This window comes from Rattus norvegicus, chromosome 15 (genome assembly GCF_021556685.1).
Source record: "Rattus norvegicus strain SHRSP/BbbUtx chromosome 15, alternate assembly SHRSP_T2T, whole genome shotgun sequence".
NCBI classification, from domain to species: Eukaryota; Metazoa; Chordata; class Mammalia; order Rodentia; family Muridae; genus Rattus; species Rattus norvegicus.
Window position 1 is genome coordinate 7,281,085 of NC_141548.1, and position 24,664 is coordinate 7,305,748.

At 41.9% G+C, this 24,664-nt stretch overlaps 2 protein-coding genes across 2 annotated transcripts in view; both read right to left on the reverse strand.

The window, feature by feature from the left end:
* LOC148000773 (disks large homolog 5-like) overlaps positions 1-24,664 on the reverse strand; it is a 90,959-nt gene that overhangs the window by 34,140 nt on the left and 32,155 nt on the right. The window lies entirely within an intron of this gene.
* On the reverse strand, positions 10,344-13,577 carry LOC148000776 (disks large homolog 5-like). The gene is made up of 4 exons (XM_087587066.1): positions 13,404-13,577; positions 12,495-12,654; positions 11,013-11,144; positions 10,344-10,570 (listed from the first exon to the last, which is right to left on the reverse strand). The coding sequence occupies exons 1-4, from the start codon at positions 13,492-13,494 to the stop codon at positions 10,369-10,371; spliced, it is 585 nt and encodes a 194-aa protein (XP_087443192.1). The 5' UTR covers positions 13,495-13,577; the 3' UTR covers positions 10,344-10,368.

A 24,664-nucleotide genomic window follows, 5' to 3' on the forward strand; every position in this document is an offset into this window, starting at 1 on the left:
CTGATTTTTAAAAATAATTCCCATTAAAATTTTCTGATGTTAATACTTTAAATAAACATGATTGATTAATATTTTTAAAAGAGCTAAAACCCTCAGAGACCTAGAAAACCATGGATGGCTTCCTCTTTAGTCAACTGGAGCCACAAAAATGTCAGAATCACACAGCCAATCAGAATTCACCTGAAACCAGACACTACAGAAATGGTCTCATTTACATAGAAAGAATTGGCTGATGGGAAAGGATAAGCAAAGTTGCTCACCACAACCATGAAAGGACTCTTCACAACTGGGCATAGGGACTCAAAGTGCTAATTTCAGTGCTTGGGTACATTCCTACAGGATCAAGCCCACCCTGCTCCGTCTAGCAAGTCCATGACATTTAGGTCTGCCAGATTAAACTGAGAAGTCCTATTTTTCCTTTTTTTTAGTATATATTTTCTACTTGTGAGTACATTGTAGCTATCTTCAGACACACCAGAAGAGTGTATCAAATCCCATTGCAGAGTTCTGTAAGTAGCCATGTGGTTGTTGGGATTTGAACTCAGGATCTCTGGGAGAGCAATTGGTAGTCTTAATCCGTGAACCATCTCTCCAACCCCTAACAGATCCTGTAGCAACATACTGACTAAAATTCTTTGTACATTCCTTCAAAGAGTTAATATTTCCAGGCTTGAATGACAATGATACATTTATAACTTAAATGAAGTATTTCATAAGTGACACTGGTCTCAGATATTGAAGTGGTGGGTGAACTATCAGACATAGAAGGATGCTGCAGGCCCCTGTAAATCTATGCAGGATAGCAGTAGATGTAATTGCACTTTTTATATATAATACACATAGCTTTCCAAACCTATTTATTTTTATTTTAGTTTGTTTAAGATTCATGACGTATAGAGCATTCTGCCTGCATGCATGCTTGCAGACCAGAAGAGGGCGCCAGATCTCACTGTAGATGGTTGTGAGCCACTATGTGGTTGCTGGGAATTGAACTCCGACCTCTGGAAGAGTAGCCAGTATTAACTGTGGAACCACCTCTCCGGCACCATTACTTCTATTCTAATCTGCCTGGTGTCTCCAGCAATTTTCTCATGAATGTTCTCTTGGCATGATAAAGTTTGATTTTAACCTGTGCGCTCAGAAGGGACACACATCTGCAATGACATGTTCATTTGGGGTTTTGTATTTGTAATCCAAGATCTTTTTATTTGTATTTAGCATGGAACTATCTATGTAAACAAGGATGTTCTACTCCCTGCCTCTGCCCTCCTGCTTGAACTCTTGAAGTAACAGTGGACCACCACCATGAAAAATCACAAAAAATCCACAAAAAAGCAATTAAGTACCTACTAGGGCGTTATGAAATATACTATCACCTTAGATGATTCACGGCATGGCGTATAGATTAACAACTTGTAGCTGGGTACTTCGAGGCATTGTTCCATTGGACTAGACAGAAGACTCTGGCATGAATTTTCTAATGGCGCTAAGTGCCCTTTCATTTTTCTGAAAGTCTTTTGGACTTATGCCAGAGTGAGGGATGTGCACGAATCTCACTGGATATTAAGTGTCCATTTCCTTTAAAGCTGAGGTTGGGTTTCTTTCGAGAGAGGAGTGCTTGTGACTGGGATGATTCAGGTCTCCTCCAGCCAAGGCAACTGTGGGAGAAGACATCACTCAGGTGCACTAAATTCTCACTTCCACAAGCTGGCACCCCATACCTAGCAAAACATATCCTCATTTCTTCAGGACAAACATGTAACACCATTTGGGTAGAAGGGGTCAGAACAAGACCACTCTTCTGTTTCCCTTTTATTTATTAAGTGGTGATCACCCTTATAGACAGCAGACTGCTGTGGTCAGAATGGAGGAAGGTGATAATTTAAGGCCCGTCACTAGTAGGAATTAAAAGTTGACATTTTTATCCACAGATAGTATACTAACATTTATGAAAATTCCAAGGATATAATCATTAAGGAAAATTTGCAAGCTGATTGCCCATTAATTATTATATATCAATTGTATAAAAAAATCAAAGAAAAGCTATTGCTAAGGAGTACTGATCAAAAAGACTGCATATTTTTATTTTTTCATTTTAACTTGGTTTCAAATGGCGTGTGTGTGTTCCTACATTTTATATTGATGTCAACAACGAGAAACTGTCCAGAGGGATAAAAAGAAATGATAGAAGAGGTGAGGAAAGGAAGGACAATGGTATTGAGAGGCAGAGATTGGCGCAATATATGGTGTATACATATATGAAAATTAGACACACACACAAACACACAGACACACACACACACACTTGTGCAATAGCAGCAAGGTCCTTAGCAGGTAAAAGAACTTGCTACACTAGTATGATTATCTGAGTTCAATACCTGGGACCCATGGTACAAACATGGACTGAATATTGTGGCATATATATGCACAGACACACACATATCCACTGGCAAAGAAAACTTTGAAAATTCATAAGCATTTGACTTTAGAGGCACAGGGATCAGGAGTTGGGAATGAGGTCACCCCAACATTCACTCACCTCAGAAAACCCAAGAACTGAAATTGAGCTAAGCTAATGAGTCCGATTAAAGTGTGGCAAATGCAAGAAAAAAGAGTTTTAATGTGCAAATATGCACGGCATAAACCACAACAAATATTAGGTTAGAAATATCAAATTGCTGGTCCTTTATATTAGTTGATAGAAAGAAAGTAACAAAGAAAGAAAAAAGAGAGAAAAGAAACTAAACGACAAACTTATGAAGGGAAGTAGAAGCCATCAAAATAAAGGCAGGGAATGAAAGAAAATGGGCTGGGGTGCCATGCTTGAAGGAAGAAAAGACTTTAGACTCTCTGCTCTGATGAAGCTGACTAAGGTGGTGTCTGCGGGTCCTTCACAGGTGCTTTTGCGCTGCCTGCTCAGCTTGGGCACAGTTGTTTGTCCTCTTGTATTCTGTGCAGATTCCAGGTAAGGCAGGCAGTGGGAGAGCCAGGTCTCCAGCTAACTGGCTAAGCTGCTGTGCTTCAGAGCACAGGGTGCTTTGTTGCAGCTTGAGCAGGAGCTCCTGAGTCTGCACAGCCGCTGCCACAATGTTTCCACCACACTCCTGCTTTCCTCCCCTGTGAAATCCCCTCCGGAGTCAGGTTTGCTGCTTGCTGTTGTCCTGAACTGCTGCCAAAGGAAAACAAGCTCGTTCCTGAAGAACTATTGCTGAACAGGTCCTCTTCCCCCATATCCTAATAACTTTTCTCTTCCATTACCTATGATGTGGGCTACTTATTAAAAGTAGTTTGCAAAAAACTTTGCCTCCATCCTGCTGTAGTAGAAATAAGGAAAAAGGAAGCAGGTCCTTTTGTACAAAATACTTTATCAGAGGTCTTAAGCTCCTCAGGCTTCCTCAAAGAAGCTCTGAAGGCAATTTTAGGAAGTATCTAATAATATTGTATGTGATAAAAGAAGGGAGGCCCTTGGGTCAACAAAAATCCAACTTTATTAGTCTGGTCTCTTAGTCTTCGGTGAATCTATCCAGGCTCTTCTGGCTTTTAGAGTCTCTGGGAGAAGTAATGTGTGATTCTCATAGGAGGACTGACTTTGTATGTTACCAGTACTTTTTCCCTTGCAGCTTTTATTACACTTATTTGTTCTCCATGTTTACTGTCTTAGGTAATATATGCCCAGGGGAATTTCTTTTCCACTCCAGTCTATTTCATACTGTGTGCTCCTTTTACTTTGATGAGTCTCTTGTTTAAGTTAAGGACATTTTCTTCTATGATTTTGTTGAGAATTTTTGTTTGTTTGTTTGTTTTTGTTTTTGTTTTTTGTTTTATTTGCCTTTGACCCAAGTTTATTTTCATCCTTCCTATATACTTTATTGTCTTTATCATTATTATATTTGTTATTTTGCAGAAAAATCCTGTCTATTTCTTGGATGTTTTCTTCCAGGATTGACTTCCTTCCTTCCTTCCTTCCTTTGCTTTTCCTTTATTCCTTTCCCCCTCCACTCTTTTCCTCCCTTTGGATTTAAGATTTCCTCTATCTACGTATCCATTCCTTCTATCATCTCTTCAATGCCTGAGGTTCTCTATTCCATCTGTTGGAGTCTGTTATTAAGGTCTGCCTCTGAGAGACTATTTGAGTTCCTACATTTTACTCATCCACATCTCTCTGTTTAGGATTTCTTTATTCATTTCCTTCCACAGTTATTGTTTTCACACATTTCTTTACTTTCTCTTTAAAGGCCTCTCCCATATGTGCAAATGCTGTTTTACAGTCTATTTTATTCTTGTTCTTCAATCATGTTGACATATTCAGGGCCTTCTGTCATAGTGTTGATGGGCTCTAATAGAGATTTGAATGTCATGGCTGTTACTGGTTGTGTTTCTATGCTGGTCTGTAGTTATCTGGGGTTGGGAAGATTGTAATTCTAGGTGCTGAATCTGGTTTTGTGTGTAGAAAGTATTAGATCCCAACCATGGATTTCTGCCCATCCTTTGCTCAGTTAGTTTCTGGATAAAAGATTCACACTAGCTTTATATCTATGATAATCCTTAATTAGCACAAGAACTGGGCAGATAGCTATCCTCTATACTATTATGCATATTTTTCCAATAATTCTGTTGTATAATTTGCCATGGTTTTGTCTGGGATGCTTTTCACTCCAATTAGCCCACTCACATGGCCATTATTTAAAGATTCTTACCTCATGGTGGCTTCTCCTCTATTCATGTTCTTCTTTCTACCCCGTCTGTCATGGTCTCCCACTCCCAATTGGAACCACCAGGGAACACCTATCTTAATTCTGCACAGCTTTTGACTATAGGCATTTTAATTTACAATTCAGAAATAACTTGGAGGTAAGGTCACATAAGAGTATGCATTGGTGTTTTCTTTCTTTCGTTTGTTGTTGTTATTGTTGCTGCTGCTCCTGTTTTTATTTTGTCTTTTTTTTTTTTTTCAGAGCTGAGAACCATATCCAGGGCCTTATGCTTGTTAGGCAAGTGCTCTACCACTGAGCTAAATCCCCAACTCCGTTGCTGCTGTTTTTAATTTGTCTTTGTTGGTTTGGTTGGTTGGTTGGTTTTTGAGACAGTGTTTTTCTACTGTACTAGCATTTTCAAAAGCCAGTTGCTTGATTAAGATATCTGGGGTCAGAGAAAGGCCTGAGTGTTAGTATTCTGCTAGCAGCCTTCTGATGGAGAACTCACAACTCCTACAGCACCACACCTGCTTAGAGGGTGACACGTCCCCACCTTAAAGATATTGAACTAAACATCTGAACCTATAAGCCAGCCCCAATTAAATGTTGTCCTTTATAAAACTTACTTTGGTCATGCTATATGTTCTCAGCAGTAAAACCCTAACTTCATGGTCCTGTGAAGGATAATTTCCCCAATGTAGGGGACTGCCAGGGTGTTGAGGGCACATAATTTAGGGCAAACATAGTCATGAGCCTATTGAGTAGCGCTGACCTTAAGTATTAAATTATCATTTTCAGTTCTGTAATAGCTGCCAACTGTAGGCTGGATACAACGGGGGCTAGAATGCCATATACATCTAGTATAGGGCAAAGGGAAGGAGCATCATCCAGTCCCACCAGTCTCTAAGGCTAATTTAGTTAAGGTCTAATTTAGAGTTCTATTTATCCTTTCTACCTGCCCTTAACTGTGGGGATGATATGCATAATGAAGCTTCCAATTTGTCCCCAAGATCTTAGTTAGTCACTGACATTTCTGAAATATGAAGGCAGGCCCATTATCTGGTCCTATTACTTTGGGTGCTTCAAATCTGGGAAAATCTCTTCTAGTATCTCTATCCGTCTATCCAGGAGGAAATGTCCACAAAAACCAGCAGGTATTTTGAGCCATGTCTTTCTTCCTTAATCTCTATAAAATCAATTTTCCCAGTAGAGGCCTCCAGGCTCTTACCTCTCAGTCAGGAGTTTGGATATTTGGGGTGACTGGGAGTGTTGCTCAGCTGATAAGCTTTAAAGTTTGTCATTCGTTTTACTCCCAAGTGAGTGACCCTGTGGATCTTTCTGAGAAGAGTTCTTGTTAAAGAGATGGATAATATTAGCTTACATTCAGTCAATCATCACCATCCCATTTAATTTCTTTTTCTCCATATCAGTTGATCTAGGTGGTTCAGATAGAACAGTATCCAATCTAGAGATGCTGTTTTCTTTAAGACTATGTCCTTAGCGGCCTTGTTAGCCCATGTGTTATCTCTAGCCATTGGTTTCTTTTTCCATGATGAGGGCTTGTGTTAATGTTATTAGCTTGGCCCTTTGAATTGAAGTGTCTGGAGGAACAGACTGAGTCCAGACTAACTCCATTTCCAGTGTCACCACTGCCCCTGCTCTCCTCTGACCCTCATGGGTAAAGCTGCTTTTGTTAATAAACCAGATCTGTTCTGTCTCTGGCAGAGGAGAATCACTTTGATGGAGTGGACAGTCCAAGTCAGGGTCGGGCAGCAGAAATGCACGGTTCGGGGAAACAGGTGGCTGGAAAATATGTAAGCCATGGTAAATTGAGAAAGTCTGAAAATGAAGCCTGTAGGCATTACTTAACAACAATCAGAATTTTGTGTGTGTGTGTGTGTGTGTGTGTGTGTGTGTGTGTGTGTGTGTGTGTGTGTGTGATGAGTCGCAAAGTTAACTTATCTGTATCTTTATCCAACAGTGCTGTGGCAACAATAATAAGCAGGCAATCCTGCTGTCACTGAGTCCAGTTTCTATGATAAATAAGCCATTGGCCATTTCTATGGTAGTCTTTTCTCCTGGATCCAGGGCTTTGTTGGCTAGAGGGGCTCTAATTCATTCTTCTTGTCTAATCTGCACTCTTCTATAATCTTTGCAACTTTTATTAGCTTGTATCTGTAACTTTTATCTAATATTTGGCACTAACTAATTGAAGAACGCCCTGTACTAGAGTTCTCTGTTTTCTCTTATTTAATATCATATCTAAACACTGGCCAATTATTGTTTAAACCTGCTTGCAGAGCCTGGTGGCAAATCTGGAGGAGATCCCTAACCCTTACACCCATTAAATAACCAATCTGGGTGGGTTCCCTGTGGGCCCAAGGGCCAGTTTCTTGGCCTATGTCTGTGGTGAAGAGAACCTGTAAGAACTTTGCGGGGGAGTTGGTGTCATGTCCTGAATACAGTTTACTCTACATTATGCCATCCGGTGGCTGGTCCCTCAGGGGAAGAGATGCCTCAACATGAGCCTACCAGAGGCATCCCCTTTCTTTATATAAAATAAATCTTTTTCATCTTAAAAACTCAGAGACCACATTTACTCGGACAGGGAGCATGCATTTCTCTTGGCAAGAAGGATATTCATTTACTGAACAAAAGATGTGAGCAGGAGTCAATTGCAAACTCTGTTAATGGATACATATGACCACTTGGGGCCTCTCCTGTCATGGACCCTGGATGCCAGACTGCACTGTGTCTGCCCTAGGCAGAAGGAGAGGGGAAGAGGGGATAAATCGGTGTGAAAGGTAAAACCTGGAGCTGGTCCTGAGGGAAAAAGAAACTCAACAAATGACTGCTGAGAATTGAACTCAGGACATCTGGAAGAGCAGTCAGTGTTCTTAACCACCGAGCCATCTCTCCAGCCCCAAAGCTAACACTGTCATCAAGGATGGAGCTAACTGCTAGGCTGGACTCAGATTTTGTTCCCGTTGACAAAGAAGTGTTAGCAGGGAGGAGGAGGGAAAACTTCTGAAACACTATATCCTCTACTGCTGACACCTTGGGGGGGGGGTCCTGTGGCCATTTAACATCAAAAGCAGGCCACTCTAAGTTACATTAAGTGGTCATTAGTCCTAACAACCTGTCCCATGTCAAAAAATTTCATCAGTCCAAGTCCAAGAACACAGAAAACAAAAGAACAACTAACACAAAGTGCCTTCCTTGGCAGCTGAAGTACACAGACCAGCCTGTCCATGCCACGGACAGGATAACTCAGGCCTTCTGCTCCAGCCACTGGCCAGATCAAAGTCCTGTTACTGAGGCTGTCCGAGCCCTCCTTAAGCTTGCACATATGAATCTAACCAAAAGCAGAACACAGAGAAGCTAGATAGAGGAGACATAGACAACTGTGGTACATCGCTCAAGCTGTCACTTCCCCGATTCACCACTCTCCTGTGGGTCTCCTCCAAGAGGTGAGTTTACTGGCCAATACACAAAATATGAGGTGCAAATTGAACCACTACCTGAACCTCCTGAAATGTCACTCACAGAGGAGGAAATCTATGTAAAGGCAAGAGGTTAGTCATTCCAAAATATCGGGGTCATCCCATTTCAAAGAGAGAAGTCCCTGAGCAGAGTCTAGAAGGGAGTTATATACTTGCAATTAAGGTAGAATTCAAACAATTGGGGCAGAATTTGGACAAAGGTAACTATATAGGGTACAATCAGGGGGGAGAGGCAACCTCCAAATAGACTGGCAGTCAGTGGGCTGTTCTGGGACTTTCTGAGGGAGTCGGATGGGGAGTCACAGGAGGCTTTTTCAACAGTCTGGTTTGCAGCTGTTGCAGGAACTACACTAGCTCTACTCCTCCTGGAAGGGAGGGGTCCTTCTGTGCTCAGAGGTTGGTGGTGGAATTTTCCCGCTGGCCTCAGATTTGTTCCAACTCGGGCTCTTTCATGGGGACTTTGGATTTGGAAAGCTGTGGGAATGCTTTAAATAGGGCTTAATGGGCTATCCTAGAACAAATATGGAAGACTTTGTTACTGAAAGTGGTTTAAATTGTGTGACTCTGTCCCAAGCCTTCTGTGAAGAATTTCAATATTTGCTTAGAGACTCTTTGGGGAGATTTTATGGTAAAGAATGTGGCTACCTTTTGCACTTGTCTGAAGAATCTGCGTGAGACCTAGATTAAGAGAATCAGATAAATTGGATTGAAAAAGGAAGTCTCAGAAACACCACTATGTGGCCCCCATCGTCTCATATGTTTGAAGAAGCCTCTGGAAGCCTCAGAGTGGAATGTGCAGGTTTGTATATGCTTGGCCCAGGGAGTGGTACTATTATACGGTACGGCTCTTTGGAGTAGGTATTTCCTTGTTGGGTCAGGTGTTTCGCTGTGGGTCTGGGCTTTAAGACCCTCATCCTAGCTGCCTGAAACTGAGTATTCTGCTAGCAAACACCAGATGAAGATGTAGAACTCTCAGCTCCTCCAGCACCATATCTGCTTAGATGCTGCCAGGCTCCCACCTTGATGATAAAGAACTGAAGATCTGAACCTTTAAGTAGCTCCAATTAAATGCTGCCCTTTATAACATTTGTCTTAGTCATGGTATCTGTTCAGAGCAGTGAAACCCTAACTAAAAACTTCACATAGATGCCTGGAAGTCTAGATAATTAGCATGCAGACCCCATAAATGTGTCCCTACATATCTGAAGAAACACTTTGTTCAGGTATGATCCATTGCAACTAGTAAGGAACACGATGAAGGACAAACGTCCACGGTAGGGGCTGGAGAGATGGCTCATCATTTGAGAATTTGTTTCTCAAAAGACATGCAGGGCACCTAACAATCCTCTGTCACTTAAGTTCCAGGTGAAACACAGTGACCTCTTCTGGCCTTTGGGGAACAGCATGCACAGACCTACAGAAGGCAAAACACTCATAAATATAAAATAAATCAACGACAACAACAAACAAAAACAAAAGCACCCAAAGGAGGGAAAACCAAAGGAGAAAACTCATAGGGCACCTTTGCCTGGATATTTTGTCCAGCTTTTAAAGAAATCTAGTAACTGAATTGTAAACTATGTGGTCGGCTTGAGTTGAAATCCCAAATGTAACACAGTACATTGTCAAGAACAAAAGTCATCATCCTAAACAAGAAGAACAAGAAAACAACCAACCATAAAAACCCTATCCCCTGAAAGCTCTTGCAATTTATTATCTCCTCTGTGCAGTTACAATTGATATCATGTTTGAAGGAAACCAAAAGCAAGCAATTCTGTTTCATGACTGCTTCTATACTCCCTATAATATTGTTTTATTTCCTGTGAGGTACTATAGAACACCTGATGAATATTCCATTAATATGTTCAACACTCTCATCCACAAAAGAGTATATTTTAGGGGTCACTAAATATTTGATAAGGATACAGCATTGATTTTTTTTCATCATGAAGTTGGTATTCAGAGTTGGAATCTACACTGAAAGTCCAATTGTCTTTGTATCTCAGTCTGACTGGGAAGTAATTATGATGCCCAATCCCTGTGAGAATGCAGAGATCCATCTCTGCCTGAGAGCTGTGGGATTTCAGATGGTTACATCACACTTCAATAAAGAAGGTTCTTAAGAGTGACGAGTTCGAGATCACTGTTTGATTCACAAGGATACATTCGATTTACTCAAAAGTAACAGGACACAAGGATTCAATATCTGCAGTGTAGATGGTCTTGCTGGCCTCCTCACAGAACCTCTTTCCCTCCTCACAGGATGCTTGCAGTTCAGTCTGCTCCACCAGCAGTTTTCTGTTCTCATTCATCAAAATCCTTACATTCTTCTTCAATTCATTGCATTCATTCAGGAGGTGGAAGTTTCTGATGCTGAATCAAAAACAAATAATGGTAAATCCCAGGCAGTTTCTGTTTGCCTGCCACTCCTGCAAGTACAATCATCCCTTCAAGGGCCCCATCCCCAGGCATCTCCAGACTAGAGCCACAGTTTACATGTTAGCACGAATTAGAGGCAGGTCAAATCCCTAGTCCGCACTCCACGGGAATCAAAGTACATCAGAAAATCCTGACACTAGAGTGTATATATACATCAAAGCAGAGGAAATGGTGCATATGGGTGCTTATGTGTTCATGGTATTCTAAAGCCATTGGCAGGTGGAGGGCCAATCCCCTCTGAGGGCTGATAGAAGACCCAGCAGCTATACAATCTTCCCATGTGTTTCTCATGGATCCCAGATCTTTTTTCAAAGTCATAGCTGGACAGAAGTATTCCCCACCTAGTGCTGGGGTCTCCTTTCTGTCAGTGACTCACCGGTAGGAATTGTTCTCTTGTGTGAGCTCCTTGTACTTCTCCATGGCATCACTTATCCAGTTGGTCATCTTATGCATATCCATCGTTCTCATCTCATGTTGGGATTTAAGCATTGGCAATTCAATGTTTAGCCTGTGTTAGAACATGGCCCAAGGAACAAATAACTGTCTGAACTCATTATTTCAGAATTAGATGAAGTGTAAATAAAAAATAGCCAATAAAAATTCAAATTCAAGGAATGGGGGCTAGGGAAGAAAGTGGAAAACTCAAAGACCACAGCAAAAACACAACAGGGAGACTCAAACCATCACTCTCCCATAGAAAATATTTCTCTGCAAATCAGCACACATTTGTTTTGAAATAAGTAATCCTTAAAAGGCTGGTGAGATATGGTCCTATAAAGACCCTCTGTATAGGAGGGGGAAAGTCTGAGAGCTGCATGTTTGGGAATAACAAGTGCCAAGAATTTATTCCCACAGACCTTTTCTAGGTCACAGTAAACCATCCTTGGATAATTAAAAAAAGAAAATAAAGTTCAAAGCAGGAAAATAAATAAATAAATAAATAAATAAGTGAAATCAGACTGTTTTCTGGACTACCTAAGCCCAGTATATAACACAAACTTGCTCCTTCCTATTGGTTCTGGTTAAATTCATTATCCTGGGCATTGGACGACAGAGCTAGGGGACCAAATGGAGGGAGCAGACCTTCAAGATCTGGCCAGGTCAGCATGAAGGAATTGAACAGTTGTGTACGAAGTATAAGATGTTTCCTCCAGTCTGTGCCATAGCCTTGGGTCCAACAGAAAGATGTGATGACATTTCTCTTGTTTTGAAAGCAGAGATTCTCAATCCTTGTTACATGACTCCCAGAGGCCATAACTACTTTTTACAGGGAAGAGGATTCATAACACCTCCTCCCCTCAGGAGAGCCCTATATGACAGCAAGGTAAACAGAAGGAGCAAAGTGCTCTGTTGATCAATGATGGCCTCCATGGACTCATCACTATCATGACCTGCAAACTGTTCATCAAACAAATCCTCAGACCCAATCAAAGGTCCCAGACTCCCTGATCCTGAGCAAAACACACACAAATACTTTCGCATCAATACGTACATGCCAACCCATATACAAACATAATTAGAATGCCAACTTTATCGTGGAGGTGCCATAGAATCAGTGTATAACGACCTAAATCAGAGTAAGAGTGAGGACATTCAGGCATTTCATTCCCACACTTAGATGCAGCAAGTGTGACCAGGTCCATCCAGCTGTTGAAAAAGACCAATCCAACTCCAAGGAGCTCAGGGTCAAGTACAAGAGAGGTTGACCCTAAACACACAGCACCTAGCTTCTCTCACAGGCCAGCACCTGCCAAGGCTCCTTAAAGTCCAGGATGAGAGGTGAAACACTTTCTTGATGTCTCTTGGCTTAGCAGAAAGAGCACAAGACAGTCAGTAGGTTACAGGGCATAATGACTACCTGTAGTTCAAACCATCATTGACATAAAGGTCCAGGATTTGAGAAAGTTCATCCCGCTCAGATTTACACTTCTGGATTTCAAGTTTTAGTTCCTCCAATTTCTTTATACGCTTTTCATGGTTACTGATGAAATTTTCTGATGATGCCTTCCTAATAAACCCTGTAGATAGATAAACACAAGTGAATGTACATATTGGATAGCCCGTGGGTAGAAAAGACCATTCTGAGTCTCAAAAGGGAGGTTGAGGAAGCGGAAAGGCTGGAGATTTGTTGAATCCCTGAAAGAGAAGAAACGCTATCCTTAATGTGGACTCTTAAGCTATTTCCCTCTTCCCAACCTCCATTGCCATACATAAGCCTCACTCACTATTACATGATCCCTCATCGTGAAAGATAGAATCTACCTCAGACATAAAGATTTGGGACATTGTCAGCAGATATCAGACGTGGAGCAGGTAAATCCTGGAGTTCACAGCACCATCAAACCCTAATCGTGTGTTCAAGCTTAAAGTGTCTGAGACCTCAATTCATGACTAGGGGATGCATCCTTCCTTGTTCTTGTCATCACAGACTTAGTAACCTACAGTAATCTAGAGGATGAAGTGCTTCAACTCCCAACCATGAATGGGCACATTTTATCCTCATAGGGCTTCCTCCTGGCATTCCTTGGCAGTAGAAATTAAAAAGCTCATAGAAAAGAAACTGCAGGCCTGCCAATTCCTGGCTCTCTGTCAAATTAATCATCAGGACTCTTGACTCTTGGTCTGCCATTGACAAATTCCAAGGCTCCTGCTTGTAAGGCCGCCTCCTGAAAGGCTCAGCTCAAACCTACCTCCTGGAGGAAGTTCCCCGACTCTACCCAGTACTCACTGTGCCTTCCCCAGAATGATTTCATTCTTCCGTACTTACAATACAGAAGGCCAGCTTTCTTCTGCCTCGGTCTGGTCTCTCCTTGGTCTCCCCCCTCCTTCTGAACGAGCTTGAGCAGCTGGTGAAACATGCCTATTTGTGAACCCAAAAGGCACTGATGGAACCCCAAAGGCAGTTGGTGTCACCACAACACTGGTGACATCACAGAAGATTCTAGTGCTCTCTTAGATACAAGAGATTGTCCAAGGAAGAGATTACTGATGACGTCACTCGGAAGTTCTATGGCTCCCTGCTACCCAGCTCTCCCAAAAGCAACCAATGTCTATGGGGCCCTTTTCTGCAGCCTCTCCTGTGACCCAGGGAATATCCTTTGGCAACTTCTCCTCTAGAGTTAGATATTTCTCTCTGCTTCATCGGATGTCATCAATGCTTTTGATGGGGAGAGTTGGTTACAACCCTGAATTGGATAAGAGATTTTTGTTAGCACCCAAATCCCTAGGGACCATAAATGAGGGAGATTTCTCTTAATAATAAATCTACACCTGAGACAATGCACATACATACAGTCCAATTCCCAAAGTGTCCCTGTTTCCTAGAGGCCAATATATTTCTCTTATACTTTTAATTTTATAAAACCTGAATAATATTTGCTTACTGGGCATTCCTTGATAGCCAGGACTATTTCCACATAAACGTCTATGTACTTCACAAAGTCAATGGTTTATAATCCTACTTTTTGCAATAAAAACTTCCTTTTCTTGGGAATATAGGGGGATTAACTACAGGGCAAATATAAAATCATAAATTTCTGTCCCTTCTTTTACATATTAAGTTGGACATCATCCCTTTCTCAAATATAGCCAGACAATTAAATTGGTCATCAGTGAGCAAAGGTCAACCTGGACTGTGTGTTCCTACATTGTAGCCCGACAGCCATCACTTCTCCAATATTTGTCTTCCTTCATTTCCAAGTCCAGGCACGAGGATATCGGGGGTTGCCCCTTGATACTTTACTCCTAGCAAACATAAGAATCAGCAGGATGGGGAGGGAGTCGAATGGCCTGTGGTCAGGTTAAACCTCAATTTTAGTGGGTCCCTAAGTTCAGGGGAAAGTCCATTTGGCATTGTCATCTGTGGCTTCTGTGTTCTTATCCTAGGTGCGCTCAATCTGTGCTATGACGCCTCCTAACCTCACAGATGTAAGAGTGAAAATCACGTTTGTCTTTTCTGGGAAGGGCTCTGCCTCTGACTCCCACCTGGAGTTGGACAACATCGCTATGCAAAACTCAAAAAGGAGGGGTGGAGATGGTGGACGCCTCAAAAGTTTAGGGTCATTTCTTCCAAATAAGGCACACATTTTTCCAATGTAATTTTTCCTTTGTTCTTTCACTCATGGTGGCTGGCTTCTTTCCTGGCCTGAAGTATACTGGAGTCCAATCTTTTAGACGACTGAAGCATCTGTTTGTGAGATGACAGGCCCACCAATGGGCCTGCTGCATACAGGCTCCTATCACCAAGGCAGTTGTTGTTACAGGATCATGGCATGGCGGCAGCAGCACACGATCTCTCAGTCTTCTCTGCTGCAATTGCTAAAATAATAATAGGGTTGTTTGTATTTTTAAATATTTTATTGGAAATACCTACAATGCTGGTCAGAGTTGATACATGCCTTTAATCCCAGCACCCATAAGGGTTTTTTTCTCTTTTTTTTTTCTCTTCTTTTTTTGCAATTGTTGTTAGAATTCCCATTGTTTTCTTTGGTAATTCCCTCTATTTGCTCTGTACCTAGAATGTTACCCACACTCTTCATGGCCCTATTCTTCATGTTAAAGATTTTACTCTCACCATCCACACCACACATGATCACATTATTTACTTTCAAATAAGAAAAAAAGGCATGAAGAAGAGAGTTAACTCATATGGTCTCAGGTAATCAACACAACAGGACTTTCAACTAGGCTGCTCTACGTTCCAGCTCACTGGATGCAGGCCTGAGGCCATGGGGTATCTTGGAAAGGAAGAAGCACACACTACCTCACAGCTCTCTCTGCTGGCGACTGCTAGAATTGTGACAGGACCTGTGTTTGTTGGCACACGCCTTAATCCCAGCATTCAAAATTTATTTTAATCGTTGATGTTGTTTTTCTGTTTGTTTTTTGTTTTTAATCCCCCCAGCTAATTGCTCTATACCTAGAATATTAAGCTCACGCTCTGGAGGGACCTATTCATGTTAGGCGATGCTTTTATTCTTACTAACCACTCCACAGATGATCCCATTATTTCCTTTCAAATAAGAAGACAGTCATAGAGAAGTGAGTTAACCAGTATGCTCTCACAGAAGAAACACATCACGAGTATGGAATGGCACCCCAATCTTTTGCATTTGTTATGCCTTTTAAATTTTTTTATTCTTTATTTGTTTTTAGTTACATTCAAATGTTAAAGCCTTTCTCTGTTTCACACCCATATCCCCCTACCTCATCCCCCTCAACCTGTTTCTCTGAGGGTGTTTTTCTACCCACCCAACCCTTCCTGCCACCCTGCCCTGACATTCTCCTACACTGGGGCATAGAGCCTTCGCAGGAACAAGGGCTTCTTCTCTCATTGAAGCCCAACAAGCCACTCCTTTTCTACACATGCTGCTGGAGCCCTGGGTCTGTCCATGTGTACCATTTGAATGGTGGTTTAGTCTCTTGGAGCTGTAGTTGGTTGGTATTATTGTTGTTATGGGATTGCAAACCCTTTCAGCTCCTTCAATCCTTTCTCTGCCTCCTCCATTGTTCTCAGTTCAAAGGTTGACTTCAAACATCCGCCTCTGTATTTGTCATGCTCTGGCAGTGTCTTTCAGAAGACAGCTATATCAGGCTCCTGTCAGCTCGCACTTCTTGGCATCACCAATATTGTCTGAGGTTGGTGGATGTATATAGACTGGATCCCCAGTTAGGGCAGTCCCTGGGTAGCCTTTCCTCAGTCTCTGCTCCAGACTTCATCTCCACACTTCCTCATGTGAATATTTTTGTTTCCCCTTCTGAGAAGGACTGAAGCTTCCACACTTTGGTCATCCTTCTTGAGCTTCATGTGGTCTGTGGATTGCATCTTGGGTAGATTTGTGCTAATGTCCACTTATCAGTGAGTGCATACGATGTGTGTTTTCTTGTGATTGGGTTTCCTCACTCAGGATGATATTTTCTAGTTCCTTCCATTGACGTAAAATTTCCATGAAGTCATTGTTCTTAATAGCTGAGTAGTACTCCACTGTGTAGATGTGCCCCATTTTCTATATCCATTCCTCTGTTGAAGGGCATCTGCGTTTTTCCCAGCTTCTGGCTGTTATGATTACGGCTGCTATGAACTTAGTGGACCATGTGCCTTCATTGTATGTTGGAGCATCTTTTGGTTATATGCCCAGGAGGGGTATACTGGGTGCTCAGGCAGTGCAATGTTCAATTTTTGAAGAAACTCCAGACTGATTTCCAGAGAGGTAATCCAGTTTGCAATCCTACCAACAGTGGAGGAGTGTTCCTCTTTCTCCGCATTCTCGCCAGCATCTGCTAACACCTGAGTTTTTGGTGTTAGCCATTCTGATTGGTATGATGTGGAATCTCAGGGTTGTTTTGATTTGCATTTCCCTGATGACTGAGGACTTTGAACATAACAGAAGACATTTTAAGAAATGATGCTACCCTAACTGGTGGTCTGCATGTAGTTGAGTGCCAATGGATCCATTTCTATCTCTTTCTACACATTTCAAATCCAAGTGAATCAAGGAAATCCACATAAAACCAAACATGCAGAAGCTAATAGAAGGGAAAGTGTCACAAATTGCCTAGAACACATTTGCACAGGAGAAAGTTGTCAGAACAGAATACCAAAGGGTCAGGCTCTAAGATCAACAGTAAATGTATGAAATCTCAACAATCTGAAAACTTTCTTTGGAGCAAAGGACACTACCAATAGGACAAATCAGCAAGCTACAGATTCAGAAAAGAGTTTTACCAACCCTACATCTGAGAGAGTGCCAACATTCCAAATATACAAAGTACTCAAATAGGTAAACTCCCAGACAACCAAATAACCCGACTTTTAAACTGGGATAGAGAGCTAAACTAAGAATTCTCACCTGAGGTATCTCAATGCCTGAGAAACTCATCAAGAAACGTTCGACATCCTTAGTTATCAGAAAAAGGCAAATCAAAACGAACCTGAGATCCTTCATTACACCAATCAGAATGGCTAAGATAGAAAACTGAGGCAGTAGCAGATTGGGCTAGGATGTAGAGAAAGTGGAACACTCCTCCATTGTTGGTGCGATTACTAGCTGTATAGCCACTCTGGATATCAATGTGGAGGATCAGGAAACATTGCAAATAGCTTTACCTGAAGACCCAGCTTTACCACTCACTTCAGCGCATATACTCAAACCTGATCCACATATGACAAGGACGTGTGGTTGAATATGTTCATAGCAGCCTTACTTATATTAGTCAAATGCTGGAAACAACCGCGATAGACCTCAACTCAACTGAGGAATGAATGTAGAAAGTGCGCTCTATTCAAAGAGAGGAACAGTACTCGGGTATCAAAAATGAATACCAGCACCTTTGTAGGCAAAGGGATGGAACTGGAAAATAGTGAAGTAGCAGAGATCGAAAAGGACATAACATGGGATGTATTTAGTGACAAATGGATGTTACCCAAAAGTTCAGAAGACCCACTATACAAATCATTGATCACATGAAGGGTAACATGTCAGAAGGCCAAATTGTGGATGCTTGAAACCCACTTAGAAGGGGGGACAACATAATCATGGGAGGCAGAGGGATGGAGGGACCTAGGTAGAGGCATGGAAGGATGGACAAGGGGCGGGGGGAGTAGCAACAATGAAAAGAGACAAGAGAGAAACCCAGAGGAAAAGTGGAATAAATGACAATAAGCATCAGTGGTGGGTGGTGAACTTGGGTAACCCAAATGAAAAATGAAGAAGTCAAAATGTCCTCGTTTACAGATGACCTGATTCTATTTTAAAAACTCTAAAAATGTATCACCGTCTTTTAAGACTGATAAATACATTCATAAAAACACAATACAATGTGAACACACAAAATTTCTTAGCCTTCCTTTATGCCAATCCAATTCATACCATGAGAAAATCTGGGAAAAATTCCCCTCATAATAATTTGAAAATATAAAATAAAATGATGTGGATTAAAATATTTAATGCAAAGACAACTATGAACTAGCTAGAGGTGATGCTAAACAGACAAGTTGTCTCTAAAAAATTAAGTTTCTTAAAGCTGAAAATACATTCATTAAAGTAGTAGAATGCAAAATAACACACAAAACTCATTATCTTTCCTGTATACCAAAAACAAACCATGGGAAAGAAATCAGGGAAATATTCTACTCAAAATACTCTTAAAATATATAACAAAACACCCTGGATAAGCACACTTATAAAGCATACTATTAGTAAGAAGACATAGGAAGTACCCATGATCCATCCTGAATACATATAAGAACTTTCCAGCTGATGTTCTGAAAGACCTTAAAGACTTGAATAAATCAAAGCTTTTATATCTTTATCGATAAGTAGATAATATAATAAGGTCAGTTTTTGATGAATTAATAAAATTAATACAATAAATAGTGATTAGAAAATTTTACTACAATAAATCACCCACTTTTATGAAACGCATGAATTTGAATATAAATATTCTACTATGGGAAAAAGGACAACTTTTAAAGTACAAAGAGCTAACATGTTTAGAAATATAATTTTAAAGAGAAAAAAAGAGGAAGAAAATTGTCATGAGAAAAAAATGTGATAGTTACTTAAGCAGTGTCATGCGGTTGGCAGAGCGAATATTTCAACAGATTAGAGTGTCCAGGAACTGTGTTTATTGATTTAAAAACCTTCAGGAGGAGGGATTATCAGAGCAGATCTCAAGAAAATTCCGAATGTTCAAATTAGTTTCCTATTGTTATAGGAAACATAAAAATGCCACTGTGGGAAAGTGAAGGTTTTATTCACCCCATAAGTTACAGTTCATCATCAATGGAATACGAGATAAGAACAGAAGGCAGCAGCTTGACAACAGAGAGGAACTCTGCTTACTCATCTGCTCAGCTACCTTTCTCTATGACCTCTCCTCCCCTTACTAGGGCTGGTACCACCCACAGTGGGCTAAGTCCCCATACATCAATTGCCATCAAGAAAATGCCAAAGACACAGCCTGCCAGCCATTCTGATGGCGTCAATTGCTCAAGAGTGCACCATTTAGACAGCTACAATTAGCCATCACAGCAAGGTATAAAAGGAAAATACAAACCTTAGCCTACTCCAGAGAAAAGTAACACTTCATGAATAGAATTTGAGGTCACAAGTGAAGTTTCGTGTGAGGAAGAAATTAGAAGGAATTATGACAGAAATCGAACTTTATTTAAAATAAAAAGTGACAACAAGTCAAAGCCACAAATAAAATGTTGGTAACTTTGACCTCTTCAAACCTCTTCTGGAGGCTGCAGGGTGGACGCAGGGCATGGTTGTTGGCTGGCACCACCATGGCCCATTCACTGTTTTGGTGAAGGATTTTCCATCAGAAGCCTTAGCCTTACTACAGAGGGTAGGTCCCAAGTACTAATCATAGTCAGTCAATTGGATGACAGATCTTGTGCTCCAAAGAAATGGAAGAGTCCATTTAGTCATGATTTCAGGATGGCTGTAACTCATTTCAGAGTCATAGATATTGCAAGCATCTAGGACACCAAAAGACCCATTGTCTCACACCAGTATTCTCTGCTGTGCCCTCAGTCACCACGGTAATAATCAGTGTGAGCTCTATAGCATTATTTGTTCCAGTTTCCTGGTGGTGCTGCTTCCAAATACTGTTTCTTTGACCCAGACAGAAGCTTCAAGTAAAATAATAAATAATTTTTGCATTGAAAGCCATTGGTAGCTAGTAGTTGTAGTTAACAATGAAGACCTCAAGCAATCTTCCCTCAGTCCTCCTGTTTTAAGTTTTTTGTTTTTTGTTTTGTTTTGTTTTTTGCTTTTGCTTTTGCTTTTTTTCCATTTTGGTGATTTTTTATTTTATTTTGTTTTGTTTTGTTTTTCTATTTTTTCTATTCTTCTCAGGATGCATGGAGTGATCAAGAAGTTGTCTGAAGAAGTTCAAGTCCAAATTCAGATGTGCAGAAAGACCCCAGCATTTCTGGCAGGTCCACTGTGTTTGCTGCATTAGGGCTTTTTCCCTTTTGCCTTAAATGTTACCCATCTCCACTCTCTAGGAGCCTTTTATCAAGGCATAATTAGTAACATAAATATCATTATTATTTGAATTTCAATTATCCAATTCTAACTACTCTATCTCCCACTTTAAACCAGAGACAGGCGTTGAGTCCCGTAGGGTGTGGTTTTGATGCTTAGATCAGGAATCTTCCTGTGAACACTGATTCTTGAGAGTTCAATAAAGATGCTGTTGGCCAACCAGCTGGGTGGCATAGGCAGGTCTTCTAGTTTTCCTCCAGGCAGGCTAGGAGACACAGGAGAGGAGAAGGGATTTAATACTTCAGAGGGAGTAAGAGCTACCAGCCATTTGAGATCTAGGGCTGAGTGGCAATTGGTGGCCTCCCAGACTGGGCTTGGTGTAGCAGGCAGGAGGTTAGAAACACAATAAGCTGATTTGGGGAGCTGAGCTATGACTAAAGGCACCTGAGTGAGCTGAGGGCAGATTTAGAGGTGCTGAGCTGGGAGTAAAAAGGAGGGCATCCTATTTGGAGGAGACTTAGAAGAACCTGGCCACTGAGCCATCTCATCAAAAGTATCTTAATGTGTGTGTCTTTTATGTGCAATCCAAAGAAACCTGATAGCTTGGTCTGCCTAGAGCTTAAAGTGAGGCAGTAGAAACAACACTCTACAGAGTCCTATGTGAGCAATCCATGGGCATTAAGGAGCGAATCCAAAGTCACCTTGACTAAAGTCATATTTGACTTTGCTGGTACTCTGACTAGGACCAACATAAAACTTCTTGGGATTTTCTTAATCTCCTTTACGAATAGAGATGAATGTACCATCTGCTCTGTCGTCTATGTTACTATGGCTACAGTGAGGATCTAGTATGCTAAAGCTCTTCATCTGATTTTCCAAACAGCATCTTCATACGAGTGTGGACTTCTGTGGGTTGTGGGAGGGCAAGGTTGAGAACACTGGCTGAGAGCTGTGAATGGAGAAGTGGGATGGTGCATGCAGGAGGGAGGGAAAGGCCTGTGTGTGGCTCATAAACAAATTCACAATATCCATTGATTTAATAACCATTCAGGAAGTGGACTTCTGCAAAATGACTTCAGCTGACCAGCATGGCAGGAAACCAGAGACAGATTCAATGGGGATTTAGATCAAATGGATGGGAAACATGGGCTTAGAGGCAGAGACGTGTCAGCACATGAAGAGTGGAAAAGACAGTGTTGTCTGTTAAGCTGCTCACCCCCATGGTTAAAGGCAAACGGCAACAGGTTTTAGCACTGAGGAAAAGAAGAAATAAAAGCCAATTTGTTGAAAATCCCCATCACCAAAAAGTAGTGACATCCTCTGTGATGCACATCATCTCTCAGGGGCACTGGCCGTCGGAATGCCTGGATGATGGCTCTTGGCATGGGCTCTGCCTGCACCCCTTTCCTAACTGCAGAGCTCAAATCTGCTTCAGCTGGGTCATCAGCTCTCCATTCTGTTGCATGGAGATCAGATCGCTGCGTCTGCCTATGCAGTCTTTCTTTACCTATGAAGACCCGAGGAACTGTTCTCCATCCAGTGAGCTGTAGTAAGTAATCTTGAATGTCATTGGTGTTGTTAGTGGCTGTGATGTTCACGAATCCAGAAGACTAGGTTTGAAAGGCAGTTGACTGAGGATTTCTTGGGTCTTTCTGCAATAGGGGCAGGTGGGCTGGATGAACACGACCACCTTCCCAGACGGACACTTGCAGTTCATAAACCACTGAGCCACGCTGACAGGCTGCAGCTTTCCAGGAAGGAACATTCGGTTGAAGGTACTGGTCCCGTGTCAAATGGAATTGGAAAACCTGATGTCTTTGCTTCTGTGGACTAAGACTGGAAAAACCCAACTACATAAAAATCTGAGGACAAGTTGTGAGGGGTTTGTTCTTTCCTCCAATCATGTAGGTCCTAGGGAAGGAGCTCAGGTGTAGGGAGTTGGCAACAATTACCTTTATCTGCTGAGCCATCTCATCTGCTGAATCCCTCATTCATGGAACTGAAGAAACTCTGTATCCATCCTGGTATTCTGTGTATATATCTGTGTATCATTCGTAGAGTGGATACTTTTGTCTGTTGGTTGGAAAGACCAGTCTGGAGGGCTCATGGTTGGTCTCAGTCGTCCAGTCCAGGAGCTGCTTTACAAGAATCACTCACATGATCTGGAAGAAACTCTTTTTATAGGCAGTGAGATGTACTGGAACAATATCAACCATCCTTCTCCCTTCCCAGTTTTGAACTGAATCATTCTTCACCAAAGGCCTGTGGTCTCTGCTGCAGGCTGCACCCCCCAGGCTGTCTGAAGCTTGCTCATAGCTGTGCATTTATGGGACGGCAACATCATTTCCTCAACACTTCACCCCCAGGAGAGTTTTTCAATTCTTTATTTAATCTGATGGGTCTAATCTACATCGTCACCCAGGATGAGATGGGGGAGTTCTGCTCCAACCCTTACAGTAAGAGATGCTGATAGATGATGTTGTATCCACTAATGTCCTACATGGACGCCTGACAGTTTAGACAATAAGCATGGCTGTCCAATATATGTGTTCCTCCTGGTCCCTAGAAAGAGACAGTGAGAAAATATGCCTTGTCCATATGAAGGCAGAAAAGAATTTTTGGATCTAGAAGACAAGGTACGAAGGACTGCGTGTAAATCCCAGTGACTGAGAAAGCAGCCTGGAGCCAGTTGTGTTATTGAGACTTCAGACAGCTTGGCCTTTACACATGTGACACAGCAGACTTCCATGAGCAAATCCTTAGCCTGGAAGATGTAGTTATGGTAGCCAAGAACTACTAACACAGAACTGTCCCCTTTGCCTGCCTCTTACTACTCTGATCTCCCACATCACAGGAGGCTGAATGGTCTTCTGCATACCCTGAGACGCAGCTCACAAGGGACAGCGCCTGTCTTCATCTGAGCTTCATCTGAGCCTGCCCTTGGCCTGTGGTGGATGTGCAGGAAGTGAGCTGACAGGTGAAACGTAGCCTTGCTGGGTCTCAAAGTGCAGCTTGAGACTCACCCACTGTGATTGTCAACACTTCCATGTCTCCATTGGGAGGGCAGTGTCACAAGGTCCTCCTACTGTCTTCTCACTCCATTCACATGCTTCGTGTGACACAAGCTCATTCACAGTTCACAGGAGGCAGCACAGCTTCAGAGCCCTCATGTCTGGCCACAGAAGCCAAGAGAGCAATGTCACAGTTCACAGTGGTAATGTAGATATGCCAGGGCATTTCCTCCAAGTTTTACTTTCAAGTGCATCCTTTTATTGCAGTTTACGATACTCTTTCTAGAAGGCCACGTTTCGGGAGAGCATTTGGATTTTGCCCCATCCACAGTTTACAGATTACTTACATAGACTCCTAGAGGATTTCAGTGGCAAGGTTTCCCTAAAGTTGTATGCCAACTAACCACACACACACACACACACACACACACACACACACACACACACACACACGGTGCAAGGATAATAGAGATGTGCATGTTGAAGTAAAGTTAGGACAGTGGATCTAGAAGGTAAGATGTGAAGTGTTGTGCTAAAATCTAAGACCCTAGGACGGAGGATAGGAAACAATTGTGAGTGGTGCTTTCCCACAACTTGGCCACATGAACAATGAAGTATGAGACAACAGACCTGCATGGTCAAAGCCAAACCCCAGGAATATACACAGTCTATTGAATTTGATTGCAGCTCATCTCTCTGATCTGTAATAGAAGAGTTCAGGTGTTTCCCACACACACACTGTAGCAGCTGAGGGCCAGCACCTCTCCTGCATACTACTTCATTACAGTCCACCCCTAGCACCCTGTAGGATATATAAGAATGGACCTGATAGGTGATCTTTTGACCCAGTTTAATATGTAGCTGAAGCTGAGAATGTCAACATTCCCAGAGCTCTGTTGAGCAGCAGGTGCTGATTTCCTCTGGCTCCCTTAGCAATGCTTCAGAAAACCAAGGAGACAGCCTCCTCAGGCATATTCACAGCTGCACAGGATGGAACTTGGCTTCAGGAGACTTTTTTTTTC